At 41.3% G+C, this 18,865-nt stretch overlaps 1 protein-coding gene across 9 annotated transcripts in view; it reads left to right on the forward strand.

Annotated features, from left to right (window-relative positions):
* Positions 1-18,865, forward strand: part of nfixb (nuclear factor I/Xb) — a 164,909-nt gene that overhangs the window by 127,378 nt on the left and 18,666 nt on the right. For 3 of the 9 annotated variants that reach the window (XM_034142177.1, XM_034142238.1, XM_034142203.1), the window contains exons 7-10: positions 1-63; positions 2,957-3,087; positions 5,298-5,372; positions 12,567-12,689. The exon at positions 1-63 is cut by the window's left edge and continues 58 nt beyond it. In XM_034142177.1, the coding sequence (XP_033998068.1) occupies positions 1-63; positions 2,957-3,087; positions 5,298-5,372; positions 12,567-12,689 (392 nt within the window). Of the gene's footprint in view, positions 64-982; positions 1,019-2,956; positions 3,088-5,297; positions 5,373-12,566; positions 12,690-18,865 lie in introns of all 9 variants that reach the window. The other 6 variants (XM_034142185.1, XM_034142192.1, XM_034142229.1 and 3 more) reach the window with 3 other exon arrangements.

Consider the following 18,865-nt stretch of genomic DNA (forward strand, 5'->3'; position numbering starts at 1 on the left):
GTATTACAACATCAACCAGGTGACGCTGGGCCGACGCTCCATCACCTCCACCCCCTCCACCAGGTACACACACACACACACACACACACACACACACACACACACACACACACACACCTGCTCAAAATGCACTTTTCCCTGTACTAATATTCTTCTCTTCTTGACTCTTTAACCACTTAAGGGTCTGTACACATGCAGGCGTTTTAGGCTAACTCATTCCCATTAAGTCGTAGCCAGCTTAGTGAACCCTGAAATGTTGAGGACCCCAAAGTGTTATGTCAGAAATGTATAGTACAGGTCCCCAGCACATAGAAAAAACAGCTGGATGCTAACTTGCATATGTCGGGCAACTTACACAATTAGCATAAGTTGTGTTCATTAGCATTAATGGCATTATAGCCTACTGTATGTGGACAATACTTAATAAATTGCTTGGCTGATTTGTACAATTTTGAAGTGGTTTTGGGGGTTATTGAGGATGCTGAGTCCATTTCTGAAAAATTTGCCATTTTCAGGATCACAAATGGCAGTTTTAACCAGAAAGTGACCATATTTGTACTCTGTGGACTGAATTTGAAGTTCGAAGGGACGCTGTTAAGTATTTATTTAAACAAGGACCACGCATACAAGTACATTCATCTCAGAAAACAGAAGAGATGTTTTATGCCAGATTTTAGATAAATATAAATACTAATATGAACCTGAAACTGAGCAGAATATGTCCCCTTTAATACACACTTAAAAAACAACACCATGAAGAAGTGGTGATGATACTGTTAGCTGTTAGCCTAGCTCATGTGTACAGACCCTTACACTGCTGTATTTTTTATGCTTGCTCTGCTTTTTGACTGTGCTTTTTCTCTCCCTTTTCTTCCTCATCCTCTTCATCACTGCTAACCCTCTTCATCCCTGCTATCCGTCTCTCTCTCTCTCTGTTTCTGTGTCTCCGTTACCTCCTTCCCTCGCTCCTCTCACGCTGCAGGACTGAGATGGAGCTTTATGCAAGTCTCCCACGGAGGTAGTTACACTCATTACAGAATCCCTCCCCTGATGCTAATGTAACACAGAGCCCTGCATCACACACACACACACACACACATGCTGTCACGCAGAAATGCACACGAGCGAGCACATATTTAAACATTTTGGATCGCTGTACGTTCACGAGAGCCTTTAATTTTATTGGTCACAGATGTATGAGTCTATAAGAATATGCTAACACACGCACAAATGAGTTCCAGCGTCAGCACACACACACACACACACACACACACACACACAGATCAGTTTCGGTGTGTGTACAGCACGCTGAATGAAGTTTGGCGTCGTGTTTGTCTCGCTGTCTCCAGTTTGCTTTGCCCCCTCCGGATAAAACATAATACTAAAAGAAAACATTGCGGGGGGAAAGCCTTGACGTTTTTACATTTTTAATAACTATTGATTTCAGGCAGATACATGTCGGACTACAGGGGGAACATGGACCCATATACTGTCCTCAAATGCCCCACAAATCATGTGCGTGCATTCATTAGAGCCCCGTTAGAAGTGCCTGTGAGAAACCAGCAACATGCACGTTTAAGAACAATGGAAGATCTGGAAAAACCCTGAAATGTAAACATCCAACTTCTTTCTTTCCCCCTAAAACAAGCAAGGAAAGTTTATTTAACGAGCACATTTCAACTCGAGGCAATCAAAGTGCTTTACAATAAGACATTTAAATAATTTAGACTTCATTTAGGCAACAGAAACAAATAATAAAATCACATTTAAGCTTCCTGTTGTCCTCGGATCAAATGTCCTGCTTTCTTTTTTAATGATTTTATGTCGTAAAATGGGGTTATTTAATCTAATTGCCACAAAAATAACATGGATGATTTCATACTACTTTGTTCTTGAGAAAAAGGAATGATCACTTGATTTTTGTGGGGTTTCTTTTATTTATAGTATCTGGTGTCATTATGTGCTGTCATTAAAACAGTTCAAATGGTCCCAAAACAGATTCCCGGCTACACTTTGATATAAACGAGTCCATGATAATCCATCAAAATGTTTCTCTGATCTTACTTATAGTCAAAATCATTCAAATGTCTGCCTTTTTAAACTAAAAAATAAGGTTAATTTTGTGTCAATGAGGTCTTATTGACAAAAAACGATAATAAGGAGAGTAGAAATTGAGGTAATGAGTTGAAATGAAGTCTGCATTAAAGGTGTAAACCAAAATTGCAAGATGATTTATGTCAAACCAGGACTAAAGTTGCACATTTGACAGAAAAATAACTTAAAAAGTCATTAAAAAAGCACAAAAATACTATTTAAAACAAGCTAAAACAGAATTGGACATGTGTATAATACATGGATAAGAGTTACAGTTCAGTGTAAGATGTGAGAAGTGATTTAATTCAAACAGAAAAGTCTTCAGTCCTGATTTAAAATAAGGTTGATTTTTGTGGTGTTTTTTTTATTTATAGCATCTGGTGTCATTATGTGCTGTCATTAAAACAGATTCCCGACTAAACTTTGACATAAACCTGTCTATGATAATCTATCAAAATGTCTCTGATCCTAATTATAGTCAAAGTTATTACAAGTTATTTCAATGTCTGCTTTTTTAAACTCAAAAATAAGGTAAATGTTGTGTAAAGGAGGTTTTATTGAAAATAAATGATAAAAAAAACGGTGTAAAACGTGTGGTAATGAATTGAAATGAAGTTGGCTTTAACACAGATTTGAGTTATATATACTATCCGCTTTACAAACCACGACTAAAGTTGCATATTTGACAGAAAGACAACACAAAAGTTTAACAACAGTCATTAAAAACTCATGAGAATACACATTAAACAAGCTCAAATAGAATAAAACAGGTAGAAAATGCATGATTAAACGTTATTTGAGCAGGAAAGTCTTCAGTCCTGATTTAAAATAAGTTCCTAACTCTCTTATTTTTTCCTCTCAGCTCCAACAAGCGTAAGTCCATTGACGACAGCGAGATGGAGAGTCCGGTGGACGATGTTTTTTACTCGGGTCGATCCCCGGCGGCCGGCAGCAGCTCTCAGTCCAGCGGCTGGCCCAACGATGTGGACGCAGGTAGTGCCGCTAACAAACACACACACACACACACACACCCTGCAACCCCAACCCCCATCCTGGAGCTGGTCCACATCAATCAGCTAAAAGGAGGCTTATAAAACCTTTACATTGAACTTTAACGCACCTGAAAAAACGTTTATTTTAACATTTTATTCTCATTTTGGAAAATATCCTTATTCACGTTCTAGTTTTAGGGTTAAATGAGAAGTTTGATACCAGTTATTCCTCTCATCTACCTCTCAATGAGACAGGAAATCATAATTTTTCTCAAAATATTGTACTGTCCTAAGCTTAAAAGTATTCTGTAGCTAGCTTAGCTTAGCATAAAGACTGGAAACAAGTGCACATAGCTAGCATGGCTCTGTGCTGAGGAAACAATCTCCATAAGTACGTCATACAGTCCCACTTTAAAGTACTAATGGAAGCTTTCTTGTTGAGGGTTGAATGAGAAGATGGATACTCGCTCATGAAGTACATGTGAAGCTGCAGCTTGTTAGCTTAGCATCAAGCCTCTGTGCAGAGGTTACAAAATCTGCTTACCAGCTCCTCTAAAGCTCATTAATCAACACCGTATGTCTTATTAAAAGTGCAAAACGATGCATTGTGGTTTTAGGGGGGTTAAATGAGCACAGCTATTTTTAGTTAGTTCCTGTACTCCTTGGGTTTTGTGCAGAGTAAACAAACAAAACATTATGTGTTAATTAGAAAGCTGGTAGGCAGATTTTGTTTGCGATTGCCAGGCTAGGTTTTTCCCTCTGTTTCAGTCTTTATACTACGCTAAGCTAAGCTAACCGACTGCTGGTTATAGTTTAATATGTACTTCAGAGAGTGGTATCAATCTTCTAATATAACTCCCTGCAAATAGCAAATACCTGTAGGTATTATCCAAAATATGTTTCTTGAAATGTTCATGACTTAAAAGTTCAACTTCAGAAAGAAACATAGTTAGCTTTTAAATATTGTTTTCGGGGCATTTAAAACAACGTGTTCAGGTGTTAATTTCCCACTTCCTGATGTGAACCAGTAGCCAAAGCTCACCTCACACATCCCTTCGTCTCTGTACTATGATGTTGACCCTTCTCTCCACCATTATCATCCCACATCTCTTTCTATACCCTCATCATCCATTCACAACTTCTCTAATAAAAACAACAATGTGACATGCTAACCAGGCTATCTGATTCCCCATGTTTCCACTCATTGTAATAAGCTAAGCTAACCTGCCTCTGGCTCACCTACAGCAAGCTACTAGTTAGCTTAGCAAAGACTGAACAAACAAGATATAAAATGCTACCTTAGCTAGTTGTTTACTCCTTTTTCATGCACTTTTGCTAAGCTAAGCTAACCAGCCTCTGGCTCAGCTACAACCAGCAACCAGTTAGCTTAGCACAGATTGGAAATGGGGAAACAGTTACCTTACATGTTGTCTATATGTTTCCAATTTAGTTAGAATTAAACAAACAAGATATAACATGCTATCTTAGCTAGTTGTTTACTCCTTTTTCATGCACTTGCTAAGCTAAGCTAACCGGCTTCTGGTTCTAGCCGTAAAACATAAAAAGAAAAAAATGTTTTTAGGGTCTGTTTTTTGTACAGATTAAACTAACAAGGTGCAATATGTTAATAGGTGAGTTATAAAGGTACTGGTAGGCAGAGTTTTTTTTTAACTTTTAGACATAGCCAGGCTAGCTGTTACTCCTGTTTTTACTCTTTATGCTAAGCTAACGTTAGGCCAAACAACTGTAGCTTCATATACAGTAATGAAAGTGGCATCACTCTTTTCATAAGTAACATCCATCCCTTTTATATTATTCCCTAACACAGTTCTACATATGTTGTCTTTATGAGTATTGCAGTAGAGGAGCGTCTGTGTTTCCACCCATTGACTTCTTAAATCATAACCACTCACCCCTTGGCTTACATCATTTGTAACCATCATGATGGGTTCCATGTGAAATGTATTTAAGACTTGATGTATATCTCTGGGGGTTTAGCTGTTTAAATTGTATTCTGCGTCACTCCCACTCACATGCTGCCGTTTTAAAGCCCCCAGCAGTAATGATGTAATGATTTTATAGACACTCGCTGCACTCTATAACATCAAAGTCCCTTGTTGCCCATTATTTAACCACTTTCTCTCCCTCTATAATTCTTTCCATCTCTGTCTTTTGTTAACTCTTCCCTTTCTCCCCTGTTTGGCCTTTCAGTGCAGCACCATTTGGCCAGTGTGCAGGAGAGGAAGATTAAGCATGAGAGCGATGGAGTGCAGTTTCCTTACCATGGTTAGAACAACATTAAACATTATATACATGCTGTGCACCACCCTGTATACATCTCTTTCTGTCTGTTTGCACTTCCTGTGAGCTCTTCTGCATCTCCCACTTCTCTCTCTCTGGTGTAATGTTGTCTGGCTGTGCTGCCGCTGGGTGGGGTTGTTTCTGCCAGATGTCTGCTGTTGTCCATTGTGGGTAAACCAAAGCCTTTTGGTCGCCCAGTAGCTCCATAACATGCACCGCCTGTCTGCCTCAAAGATGTTATTGTGGAAGCCGGGAAGATGAAGACGTCCCTGGTGCATTCAAGACGTCTCTGAATCCCTTTAATCCTGACAAACTTGTGTTTTCTACGTCCAATTATGTGCATTATCATATCCGAAAAAACCACATTGTTGTCGCACAGCACATGCATACAAACAGCTTTTTCGTGGCGGTGTGAATTTGTCAGCAACGTGCAGCTAAGTGTTTTGAGTGTAATTTTGTTGTCGAGCGCTGAGAGAGAACGCGATGAAAGAGAAGGAGGGTTTTGTGTGTGTGTGTGTGTGTGGTGTGTGTGTGTGTGTGTGTGTGTGTGTGTGTGTGTGTGTGTGTGTGTGTGTGTGTGTGTGTGTGTGTGTGTGTGTGTGTGTGTGTGTGTGTGTGTGTGTGAATGAGGGTTTTGTTGAGTGTTAGCCGCTTCATGCTGCTGGCTTGTTGAGTGCTGTCCCAATCGCCTTTTGAAAGACAGCGGCGGAAAAAAACCAACATACGACCCAGACAAACAGGACTGACGGCACTCAGGTGTGTCATCAAAGCACACAGCCTTCTGTCTCTGAGACATGCTTACTCACAGTTACACACACACACACACACACACACACACACACACACACACACACACACACACACACACACACACAAATGTACATTTCAGCTCTTTCTCTGATTTACATTCACACACATAAACACACTCCCCAATCTGGAGAGGAGCAGCGTTTGGGTCCAGATGGCGCCTCCATGTGTCTACAGCAAAGGGAGCTACTGGGTTACAGCAGACATCTGTTCTGGTGCTGGTGCTGGTGGTGGTGGTGGTGGGAGTGAGAGAGATGGGGAAGGGGGGGAGGAAGAGGAGGGAAAAGGGGGGAGGGTTTCCGCCTCCGCCTGCTCTGGAGGTGATGCTTTACCTGAATGAAAAGCTCCGAGGCATCGCAGGTGATCATGTAATCCATCATTAAGTCTGCTGTCTCCTGCTGCTTGCTTGCTGCTGCTGCTGCTCAATAGGGGGGGGAAAGGTGATTTTGATATGGAGTGGTGCAGGGATGATGTGTTTTTGTAGGCCAAATTAAAAGTTAGCATTGCAAGGGGTTCCCCACAAAAATCCAATGTCATTTTGGATTATGCCAGAAAATAATCTCTGTGTCAAACAAACAATTATAATACACGTTTAGTTCAGCGTCACCACCGCTAAGCTCAAGGTGGCTAATGTTGGACTTGATGACGTTTAGTCGTCTCATTTAGACACATGTTAGCAACCTCTGTTTTTTAATTCACCAGTGGGGTATTTTATGACATATTTGATATCGTGAAATAAACATCTCTTCAGCTTGCGTTAACCACAGACGTTATATCAGACTAACAACCAAAGACACATTCAGAAAACCATTGACTTCTAGACGAGGGAACAGTAAGTGCTAAAATGCTGACTCATTCCCCGGGGTTAGGACTCATTCCTGCACCACTCTATATAAATCCAGCTAATTGCTGGGTGTGGGAGTTGCTAACGTGCCCTAAAGCATATATAAACTCTTTGTTTATGAGTGCTAATGATGTGTGAGCTACACCGCTAATGAGGGACGCCTCTCTGATGGGGAACAATGTTTTCTTTTGCTTACCTGAATGACCTGTGTGTGTGTGTGTGTGTGTGTGTGTGTGTGTGTGTGTGTGTGTGTGTGTGTGTGTGTGTGTGTGTGTGTGTGTGTGTGTGTGTGTGTGTGTGTGTGTGTGTGTGTGTGTGTGTGTGTGTGTGTGTGTGTGTGTGTGTGTGTGTGTGTCTTGGTGCACATGCTAGTTGGGAGGTGTTGTGTGGTCGCCAGCTTGTTAGCGTGGCAAGGCTAAAGGGTCATGGGAGCAATTGGCTGCCAGTCTGCTTGTGCAGTGTGCCAGCAGCAGAGCATAGAAATAATGCAGTACAAACAACTGTGAGTGTGTGTGTCTATGTGTTGACTCTCTCTCTCACACACACACACACACACACACACACACACACACACACACACACAGATTAAGGGAGAGATCAGAGTAACTTCTGTTGGTTTTATCAGACGGAGCTTTCATTGGGCATCTGGGCCTCATTTGCTGCTCTTCGCTGAGAAGCAGATATTTCGGCGAGATACGAACTAATTAGGGGGAATCACAGAGACTAAAAACAATATGTATAATTTAAGGCTGTTTATGCATAATAAGCTGGTTATAATTGAACTTGTACTGTGTGGTGGCACGCTCTCCTCCCTATACGTACCACAGAGGAGCGGCAGCCAAACGCAGCGATGCGTTCAAACACACAACATGGCGTCGGTTTTTAACGGTCTGAAGGCCGCTTTAAATTAAATTATACAACCCCGGCTCTCAGCACATTTTACAGCAGACATGAATATATAAAACAGCACCGTTTAACTTGTAATATATATGTATTTTATTTGTATTTTTTTCAACTAATTCAACACTCTTCTATACAATTATTATTATTTTCCTTTGATTTTTTTGTCTGTTCTTTTGTTTGACTAATACATTTTATTGAAAGCAGAAGTTTGTATTCTGAGAGAAATGCAAGAAAAACGAACCCAACGTCCAGTATTTTCAAAATATATATATAGTCAAGGTACAAGAAAACAGACTTAGTTGAAGCGGGAGCGCGGAAAGCATATTTTAACTTTATTATAATTTTTAAATGCCATTGTTTTTGGCCAAATACCTAAAATGTTATGGCAAAAATAACTACAAACTTTGTTATACATTAATCTCAAAAAGTTAAAAAGTCTTAAGGTTAGAATTTAACAAAGTTAAGGCTAATTTATAATCTGAAATGGGCCATTGTGCAGAATTAGTACATTTTGATGCTAAAACTTTGTTAATTTCCATCCATCTTCTACCTCGGGTAGATTTAGTTATTTACCTTAAAGTGGACCTATCATGCTATATTTGAATAATATATAGTGTAGGACCATACCTATATAAGGCATATTTATACTTTTTTTTTTTCAAAATACCAAACAGATCATGCATTTTAGCCATGCCTCATTTTGCTCAATTTGACCATTTCTAGCTCTGGGCAGATTCAGTGAGAACAGCACCATCTACAGGCCTGGCATATGTACTACAGCGTCTCCAGCGCTTTCGAACGGCAATGGCCGTGGCTGTCTCCTCCTGATTGGTGGAGTTGGCCCAATAGCCGTAGCGCCACCGTCCTGACGTCAGGACAGTGTTCAAATCTGGATCAGTTTTTATCAGATCCGTTGCAGCCCCTTTTTTAGAGATTTGGGTATGGAGGAAAATAGAGAGGGTTGTGTTTTCTGACACTTGGTGAGTTCCCTGGAACACCGGGGACACATATTCATGTATAAAAGACGTACAAAAGTGCATTTTGCATGATAGGTCCCCTTTAAGTAATATCACTAAGTAATAAAACATTTAATACACAAAAACAACAAGAAAACAAATGTTAAACTATTATATTAAATAATATGTAGCTCCAACACTTTGTTTAGCGGCTCTACTCCGTCTTTTACTAACGTTGTTATCTCCTATATGAAATGAAAATGGAATATAGCCAAAAACACATGTTGAAAAATAACAACTGAAAGCATCTTGTGTCCTTCTGTCTTCACACTGTTTTAAAAAAATATAATTCTCTCCATAAATCTCATTAATCTCGCCCTGCTTATTGTATCCGCTCACATGTCGTCCCTTCTTGAACATAAGTGCCGTCGCCCACCTTCTTCTAAACTTATCGGTGCACAGCTGCCTCCGAGCCTTGTGGGTAAATAGTGATAAAACATTTCCCAGTGCAGCGTTAAAGAAAAAGCTTTTCAGAAATCTGCTCCGTTAGACTTTACAAGCGCAGCTCATAAAATCTATTTCTACGTCTCTTCGGGCCATGTTGGAATTACCCACATCTTTATTTGAGTGTGTTTGTTTTATTTGTGTGAATATTTACGGGCCTTTTTGCTCGCCAGCGTTGTTTATCGCCGTATTCTCTCCGTCGAACCCGGAGCAAACAAAGCGTCCGGCGGCAGATGAAAGTGATGAGGTCCTCGCTGATGTACTTTTACTTCCTCATTATTCCCTGGTTTTATGGTCGGTTCTTTCCAGAGTTTTTTAACCCAACATCGCGGTTCCCTGACAGAGGTCAAAGACACCGTTTGGCGCTTTGCCTCAAACCCTGAAAGTCTAAATTGTGCCTTTTGGATTTACCATACATCAAAATAAAGTCCCACATGAGTTCCTGATCACAGAAGAGAGCCTCTTTTATCCGGAGCGCTCACACTCTGGCCATGTTTCTGGTCCGCTCTGTACTTACTGAGCCCGTTTTGACCAAACTGAAGCACATTTCCTGACATTTATAGACAGAGGGGGACACTTTAATGTGTTCACATGTCACCGCTTCACTACTTCCTAACTCCTTCCGTCTGTATGGAAGATTTCTCGCTGCCTGGAGATAATAATCATAATAGTATAATAACTTCATTTATACAACACTTTTCTAAACAAAGGGCTTTACATGAATTAACAACAAGCCGTTCAGGCGGCAACAGAACATGAGGTCAACAACAACAACCCCCCTGTAAACTGTGTGTGTGTGTGTGTGTGTGGTGTGTGTGTGTGTGTGTTGTGTGTGGTTGTGTGTGTGTGGGTGTGTGTGTGTGTGTGTGTGTGTGTGTGTGTGTGTGTGTGTGTGTGTGCGTGTGTGTGTGTGTGTGCGTGTGTGTGGTGTGTGATACAGAACTATATGTAGTAATCAGTGGTGGTTTAAAGTAACTAAGTACATTTACTCAAGTACTGTATTTAAATTTTAAAAAATTACAATTTTGAGGTACTTGTACTTTACTTCAGTATTTCTTTGCTTCTTTGTACTTCTACTCCACTACAATTATGTACTTTACTTACTATGCAGATCGTGATTAATGATAAACAATATGATCAACTTGCAACAGAGTATTCCTACACTCTGGTACTTCTACTTTTACTCAAGTACAAGATCTGAGTACTTCTACTTTTACTCAAGTACAAGATCTGAGTACTTCTACTTTTACTCAAGTACAAGATCTGAGTATTTCTACTTTTACTCAAGTACAAGATCTGAGTATACGAGAGCACGGTTTGTTCTGATTGATTAGTGGAACAGTTTGATGTCCACAGTTTGGTTTGTTTGCCTTCCTGTGCTGTTCGTGGTGAAACATGGTTTGGACGCCAATGCATTCCCCAGCTCTCCTCTCTCTTGACCCTATAGCCTCCCGTCCTGCCCCCCCCTCCCGCCTTTCTCCCGTCAACTCCCTTTGCTCTGCTGCTTCAAAACAAGCCCCTCCCCCTTTGGACCCTACCCTAAACCCCCCTTCAATCTGCGGAGATGGTACAGCCAAGATAGAGACTATAGAGTGGTGCAGGCAGGGATGATTCCCTCCACAAAAAGCCAATGGGTTCTCTCCATGTGTTTTTGGATTGTTGCAGGAAATAATCAACGTTTATGATACTTACACATTTAGTTTAGCAGAATAATCTCCACATATTAACACCACTTTATGATTTCTGAAGTAAACAGCTAACGTTACGCAATAAAGGAACTACAGCACGGTCACATGACTTCATGTCACCACCGCTAAGCTAAAGGTGGCTAATGTTGGGCTATAAAGTAACTACAGCACGGTCACATGACTTCATGTCACCACCGCTAAGCTAAAGGTGGCTAATGTTGGGCTATAAAGGAACTACAGCACGGTCACATGACTTCACGTCACCACCGCTAAGCTAAAGGCGGCTAATGTTAGGCTATAAAGGAACTACAGTACAGTCACATGACTTCATGTCACCACCGCTAAGCTAAAGGTGGCTAATGTTGGGCTATAAAGGAACTACAGCACGGTCACATGACTTCACGTCACCACCGCTAAGCTAAAGGCGGCTAATGTTGGGCTATAAAGGAACTACAGCACGGTCACATGACTTCATGTCACCACCGCTAAGCTAAAGGTGGCTAATGTTGGGCTATAAAGGAACTACAGCACGGTCACATGACTTCACGTCACCACCGCTAAGCTAAAGGCGGCTAATGTTAGGCTATAAAGGAACTACAGCACGGTCACATGACTTCACGTCACCACTGCTAAGCTAAAGGTGGCTAATGTTGGGCTATAAAGGAACTACAGCACGGTCACATGACTTCACGTCACCACCGCTAAGCTAAAGGCGGCTTAATGTTAGGCTATAAAGGAACTACAGCACGGTCACATGACTTCACGTCACCACCGCTAAGCTAAAGGTGGCTAATGTTAGGCTATAAAGGAACTACAGTACGGTCACATGACTTCACGTCTCCACCGCTAAGCTAAAGGTGGCTAATGTTAGGCTATAAAGGAACTACAGCACAGTCACATGACTTCATGTCACCACCGCTAAGCTAAAGGTGGCTAATGTTGGGCTATAAAGGAACTACAGCACGGTCACATGACTTCACGTCACCACCGCTAAGCTAACGGAGGCTAATGTTAGGCTATAAAGGAACTACAGCACAGTCACATGACTTCATGTCACCACCGCTAAGCTAACGGAGGCTAATGTTGGGCTATAAAGGAACTACAGCACTTTATATCGTAGAACAAAACAACAATGAACCAAAAACACATTCAGAAAAACCATTGATTCCAGGCGAAGGGAACAGGAAGTGCTAAAATGCTGACTCATTCCCGTGTTTGAGGACTCATTCCTGCACCGCTCTATCGGACTCACAGATTGTGAGAAACCCATCTGTATGTTAAGCCAATCAACAAATCAATGGATGAATCGATCCATTGATTTCAATCATAATCATTAGACTCTCACTAAACTTAAAAAAATTATACGATTTTTTCTTCTTTTTTCAGTATAGAGTCAAAGTAAGAAAGCAGCCATGTTCTGATTAAAACCTCGTTTCTGTTCTGCCATTTTTTTTTTTGTTGATCCCCTTTTTGCCAGGACTCTCATCGCCTGGTTCTCTTAAGAAGCCGGGGAAATTCGATTTCAGCGCCATGTCCTCCCAGAGGCCCCCCCGCATGGCGTTCACCCACCACACACTGCCCATGCTGGGAGTGAGACCAGGTGAGACTAGATCCAGACCCCCCCCCCCCCCCCCCCCCCTCCTCACCTGTCGTATCTCCAACCCAGTTGAGATTGAACCACGCGCCCAATTCCGCATTAGTAGCTCTGAGCGTCAAGGATGTATAAAGCTTGATCTTCAATCTCAGGACGCTGCGTCGATGCTTTCATCATGCGGAAAAGTTGGCGTGGTTAAATCTCGTCTGGGTTGTAAAACGACAGATGCCCCCCCCCCCCCCTCACATCCCTCCCCCTGGTGCAGAGGTGGATATATGGGTGCTCCCCCCCCCCCCCCCCCCCCCCCCCCCCCCCTCCCATAGGGTGCTGTTCAAACTGGTGACGGAGCTTCTAGGGATTCTGGGTGTTGGAGTTTTGTCTGGCTCTGTGCGGTCTCTCGGGGGAAAGTATACGCTTCATACTCTGGCTGTTGTTCTTCAGGAGGTACACCACGGATCAAGTGTTGTTTACTATTTGTACTTGTTGACATACTGTACTGCTTGTTTATTCCACGTTTCTGTTGGTTGGCAATTGTTTGTTTTTTCTTTTTACATTCAGTGCAAAACACAAAACACACAAGTATGCATGTTGTCCATTTGATACCATACCATCGACCTCAAAACATTAAAATACATTTTCAAGTATCAAATAATATATTAATAATCCAAGTAATATAAATAATTATGATTGACATTTTTTAAATATTCCTTCATATTGGCCGTTATGTACTGGAGGTTTAAGAGATTTAGAAAGCAGTACAGTGGGGATTAATTGAGTTGCATTATGGGAAATGTAGTATCCAGCTGTTATTGCACTTGATTCATAACTAGAGAGCAAAAGTCAATTTATGGCGCATTTCCACTACAGCGCGGAGCAGTGTTAATTTCGTCAACGAAAACTATGACGAAAAATGTTCGTCAACGACCTTTTTTACACGACTAAGACGAGACGATGACGAGCTAAAAATAGATTCTTGATAACGAAAATTTGACGAAATGTATATTTAGTTTTCGTTGACGAGACGAGACGGGACTAAGGTGTTAATGGTGGACTATCGGACATTCAAAATGCAGGGTATTTCCCCACAATTGCCCGTCTTGTCTGTCAAAATGCATCTTACGTTTCTAACTTGCAATATCATTATTTCCGCTCTCTTCACTCCAGAAGAGCGATCTCCCTGTCTCTCTCTGTGTGTGCGGGGGGCGGGGCCTAACAGACACGCTGCAGCGGCACACAGAGATCTGCCGGGGACGGAGCGTTCAGAGAGTATAGAGACACTCTACAAGACTCAATGTGGACAAAGCTCGTTTGTAGTAGTCTGTCCAAACAGCCGGCCAAAAGGCGTCATATTCAATCGGAGAAATGCACAATTTTCGACTTCCTTAACTCGTAGCTCTGTTGCCCCAATTACGAGTAACGTTATCACATCAGGTGTGCAGAGGTAGGAGAAGTAGCCTACTCAGATCTTGTAGCTAAGTAAAAAAATACCATAGTGTAGAAAGAGTTCCTCAAGTCAAAGTATGATCATCAAAATATAGTGAAAGTAGCGACAGTAAAAGTAGTCATTGTGCAGATTGGTCCATTTCAGAATAATATATATGATATGTTTTATAATGATTGATCATTAAAGTGTTCTCAAAGCTGGTAAAGGTGCAGCTAGTTTGAATGACTTTGTATACTGCAGGGTAGCTTGTGGATTTACTCCAGGTGGAACTAAAGTCTGATTTAACACTTGATTATATTTCACATCATTCATCCACATCTGTAAAGTAACTAAAGGTATTAAATACATGTAGTGGAGTAAAAGTACACCATTGACCTCTGAACTGTAGAGGAGGAGAAGTACACAGTAGCAAAACATTTAAATACTCCAGTAAAGTACAATTACCTCAACATTTTACTCAAGTACAGTAGCCTACAAGATTTTAACATAATTATATATATTTCATTTATTTCACATTTAAATAAAGCAATTAATTCGGTTAACAACAAAAATAACAAAAAGTAAATACAAGAATACCGTTAAAGTACCGGATCGATAAGCAGTATTGATAAGACTAGTAGTACCGTAGAAAACCTTAGCGATACCCATCCCTAGATATTACACAAGTAAAGTGTTAAGAGAGTGAAATGTTGCTTTACGAATTTCAACACTTGATGCTGTCACCTTGATTACAATGTCAGAAACCTGTATTTGCCTAACTGAATTGGTTTAAAGAGAGAAAACATTTTGACTAAAAGTTGACTAAAATGTATTTTTTCATCGACTAAAAGTAGACTAAAACGTTTTGAGTTTTCATCGACTAAAACTAGACTAAAACTATGAAGGATAGAAATGACTAAAATGTGACTAAAACTAATAACCATTTTCGTCTAAAGACTAAGACTAAATCAAAAACAGCTGCCAAAATTAACACTGGCGCGGAGCACGGTTTAAGAGGGCTGTGACGTCAGCGGCCCGTCTTTGGTTGCGTTTCCACTTGGCCTAGTACCGGCCGGCGGGTCCTAATTCACAGTTTTTCTGGCCTCATAAAATCGCGGGTCTAGGGCCAGAGACAACGAGGCTGAGTCGGGCTGAGTATGCTAAACTAGAGAGAGCATCGCTGGCAAGGGGGCTACAACTACAACAAGATGGACATATTTGACCGTGATTTAATTGTAATACACGTTTCAAAATGATGCCGAAGTAACAACATACTGATACCGGTTAGTAAAAAGCATGAATTAATGCTTTGTCAAGTCTGCAGACAGACGGCAGGGGAAAAACCTTTTAAAATGCTTGTTTTCTAAATGGAGATTGGCTAAGCTAACGCAGTATATGCTCCGACCGTCCACACTCACAACAACGGCCTACAGACATAAATAAAGCAGCGACTGTATTCACCATGACACAGGCAGTCTGTGGTTTGTACTTGTTTAACTTTTGTCTAGTTTCTGAACATATATGAGGAGCTGTGAGCTCTGAGTGCTAACAGCTAACGGCTGTGTTGTTTTTCTGGGGTTCTCATTGAAGATGACGTCACGGCTCCGCCTACACTGCGTTACTATAGATACTACCCCAGTTCCTAAACTGTAATGGAAATGCGCCATAAAGTGAGCCAGTCCTAACGAGGCCTAGCCATACCGAGCGAGGCCGAGCGAGGCCGTGTAGTGGAAACGCGCCATAAGTCTCCTGCTTTGTTTACGCCATTTTTTTAAGTCGTGAATACCTGATTTTTGTATTAACATCAAATCACTGCGCCTAACAAGCTAAAGACTCAAAGACCCTGATCTCCAAGTCTTAGTGGCAATGGGTTGGTGGTCATTTCATGAAGTATTTGCCAAACCACCACTGGGGTATTGGTGGCCTTATATTGAATCTCCCGGCTTCTTGTTTTAAGGTGATGCCATCGTGCATTTTTCTTCATTATGGTTGCACAGATTTGGAGCAAAGTGTGATCCAGCCCTCTGTATTTCCACTTCTCTGTTCCCTATCTTCTCAGAATCAGGTTTATCGTGAGGTGCGTTTACACTTACAAGGAATTAGCTTTGGTATCTGGTGGTGTGAACATAAACAATCTAAAAAAATAAGTTAAAGGAGTATATAAGGATAATCTTTTTTTTTTTTCAAAGTCAACTTTAATGTCAATCTTACTCAGTTTGTGTTTACAGAGAGATCGAAATGACGTTTCCAACAATCCCGAATGTAAAATTATACAGTATACAGATATGTATACAGATATGTATAAAATGTGTATATCCTATATACACAGTCAACAGACACATGTACACATATGCACACATTAAAGTGGACCTATCATGCTATATTGGAAACATATATTGTAGGGCCATACCTATACAGAACATGTCTGTGAAGTTTTGTGCTTCAAATCCCAAACAGACCACCCATTGTAGCCATGCCTCATTCTGCTCAAACCCCTCTTTTGCAGCCCTGTTAGAGAAACGCTGATTTTGGGTCCTTAGGTTAAAAAAAAAAAAAAGAGGAGGCGGAGCTAATGCCTGATCAGAATTCTACCGGAGATAAAGTTAAATTCTGCTGTGATAAAATGCCATCCTGTTCTAAACCACATCAAGGATTATTTCTGAAACAGTATGGAGCTCAAATGCTTTTTCTCTTGCGGGTTTATCACAAGGTGAGTTCCTTTTATATTTCCTGCTTTTTAAACACGTGCTCTCCAGTACAGGTTAGCTCTGAGTGTTAGCGAGGCTAATGTAAACAAAGACGAGATTACATCCAAAACACGTCAGGCATTGTTTCTGATAGCAACTCTCTGTGGGTCCACCATCCGAAATTACGTAATATCGGCAGCAAATCTGTATCAGCCCGTTGTACCCCCGTTTTTAAAAGATGTGGGTACGGAGGAAAAGAGAGAGGGTTTTATTTTCTGACGCTGCGTGAGTTCCCCGACACACCGGGGACACATTGATGTATAAAAGACATCACAAAGTGCATTTTGCATGATAGGTCCCCTTTAAGATAAAAAAAACACAACAATCAATATATACAAAATAACAGTCACTTCTGTCGATAATACAAAATGAGTATTTTTAAGAAACAATTTAGCATCAAAAAAGGATGCTAAAGACAAGTATTTACACCTCATTTAAATGTAACTATACGAATAACCTTAAAAGCTAAAAAACAGAAACACTTAGGACAATGAGTATACGCAAACTGAGTGTATTATATTTTAAAGTGGAGGGCTGTGCAGACATGTGTGCAAACATGTGCCAAAAGCAGTCTGAGAGTTGAGCGTGAACATGGCTCGCAGTGTTAAGAAAGACAAAAAAGAACAATATGTTGTTCACATGATGAGCATTCTTTATTACTTCTAGTGTCCTTGTTGCCTTGCGCTCCTCCACAGTGTGGGAACACATTGATCTCAGTCTGAGGGATCACATGTCTTTACTCCTCAGAGACTCAGTGTGAAGCAGCTGATCCTCCAGCAGCAACAAGAGCTCCTGATAACATCCACACATCGTAAATCACCTCCATTAGGATCATCACCGCGGTGCTGTCGTGGTGATGATCCTAAGACACTCAAGACATAACCAAAGATATAACTAAATAGAAACACAGACACACTGCTGACTGAAGGAATGATTATATTGTTGTACAACAGTATGAGAGACAGAATACTTGCGTCAAGTCCGCCAAGAGTATAAGTGTCTGTCTCTGATCTGAGTACTTCTACTTTTACACAAGTACATGATCTGAGTACTTCTACTTTTACACAAGTACATGATCTGAGTACTTCTACTTTTACTCAAGTACATGATCTGAGTACTTCTACTTTTACACAAGTACATGATCTGAGTACTTCTACTTTTACACAAGTACATGATCTGAGTACTTTTACTCAAAAGTCCTGTAGTTGTGATGAAAGTCATGAAAAGCTTTCTAACCAGCGAGCAGCTGTGGAGCGATGAGGTCGACGCCATGTCAGTAAACCATCCAGACCCTTCGCCTCTCGAGGTGTACCGAGAACACACACACACACATGTTCACGCTGATGTACACACACATCTCATCCATGTTGTGGCCAGCTAATGTGTATAATTGTATACACACTCGTACAGAGGGAAGGCTGTTCCTGCACCAGATCTTCAGCCGTTCTTCTTCTTCAGTCTCTGGGAGGATTCATATCTATATTCAGAAATCCTCCTTCTCGAGCACTGAACTTTAACCTGAGGTGCTTCGGTCCCAGGGGTCGCACGACCACTTTCGATGGAGAAAAGGAAATTACGATCTCCAACAATCCGTCTTTTAGCTTTACTAGGGGGGGGGGGGGGCACAATTCATGGAAATGTAATCACAGTATGTGGAAATCTCCAAATGCTTAAAACATCCTTGTTTGGAGCAGATCCTAATTTTCACATATGATCAAATAATAATATGGTGCAGGTCATCTCCACACACACACACACACACACACACACACACACACACACGAACGCACGCACACACACACACGCACACACGCATCTCCACACACACATGTATCTCCACACACACACACACACACGCACGCACACACACATCTCCACACACACGTGTATCTCCACACACACGCACGCACACACACACGCACACACACGCATCTCCACACACACATGTATCTCCACACACACACACACACGTGCACACACACGCATCTCCACACACACATGTATCTCCACAC

This window comes from Trematomus bernacchii, unplaced genomic scaffold (genome assembly GCF_902827165.1).
Source record: "Trematomus bernacchii unplaced genomic scaffold, fTreBer1.1, whole genome shotgun sequence".
Classification (NCBI taxonomy): Eukaryota; Metazoa; Chordata; class Actinopteri; order Perciformes; family Nototheniidae; genus Trematomus; species Trematomus bernacchii.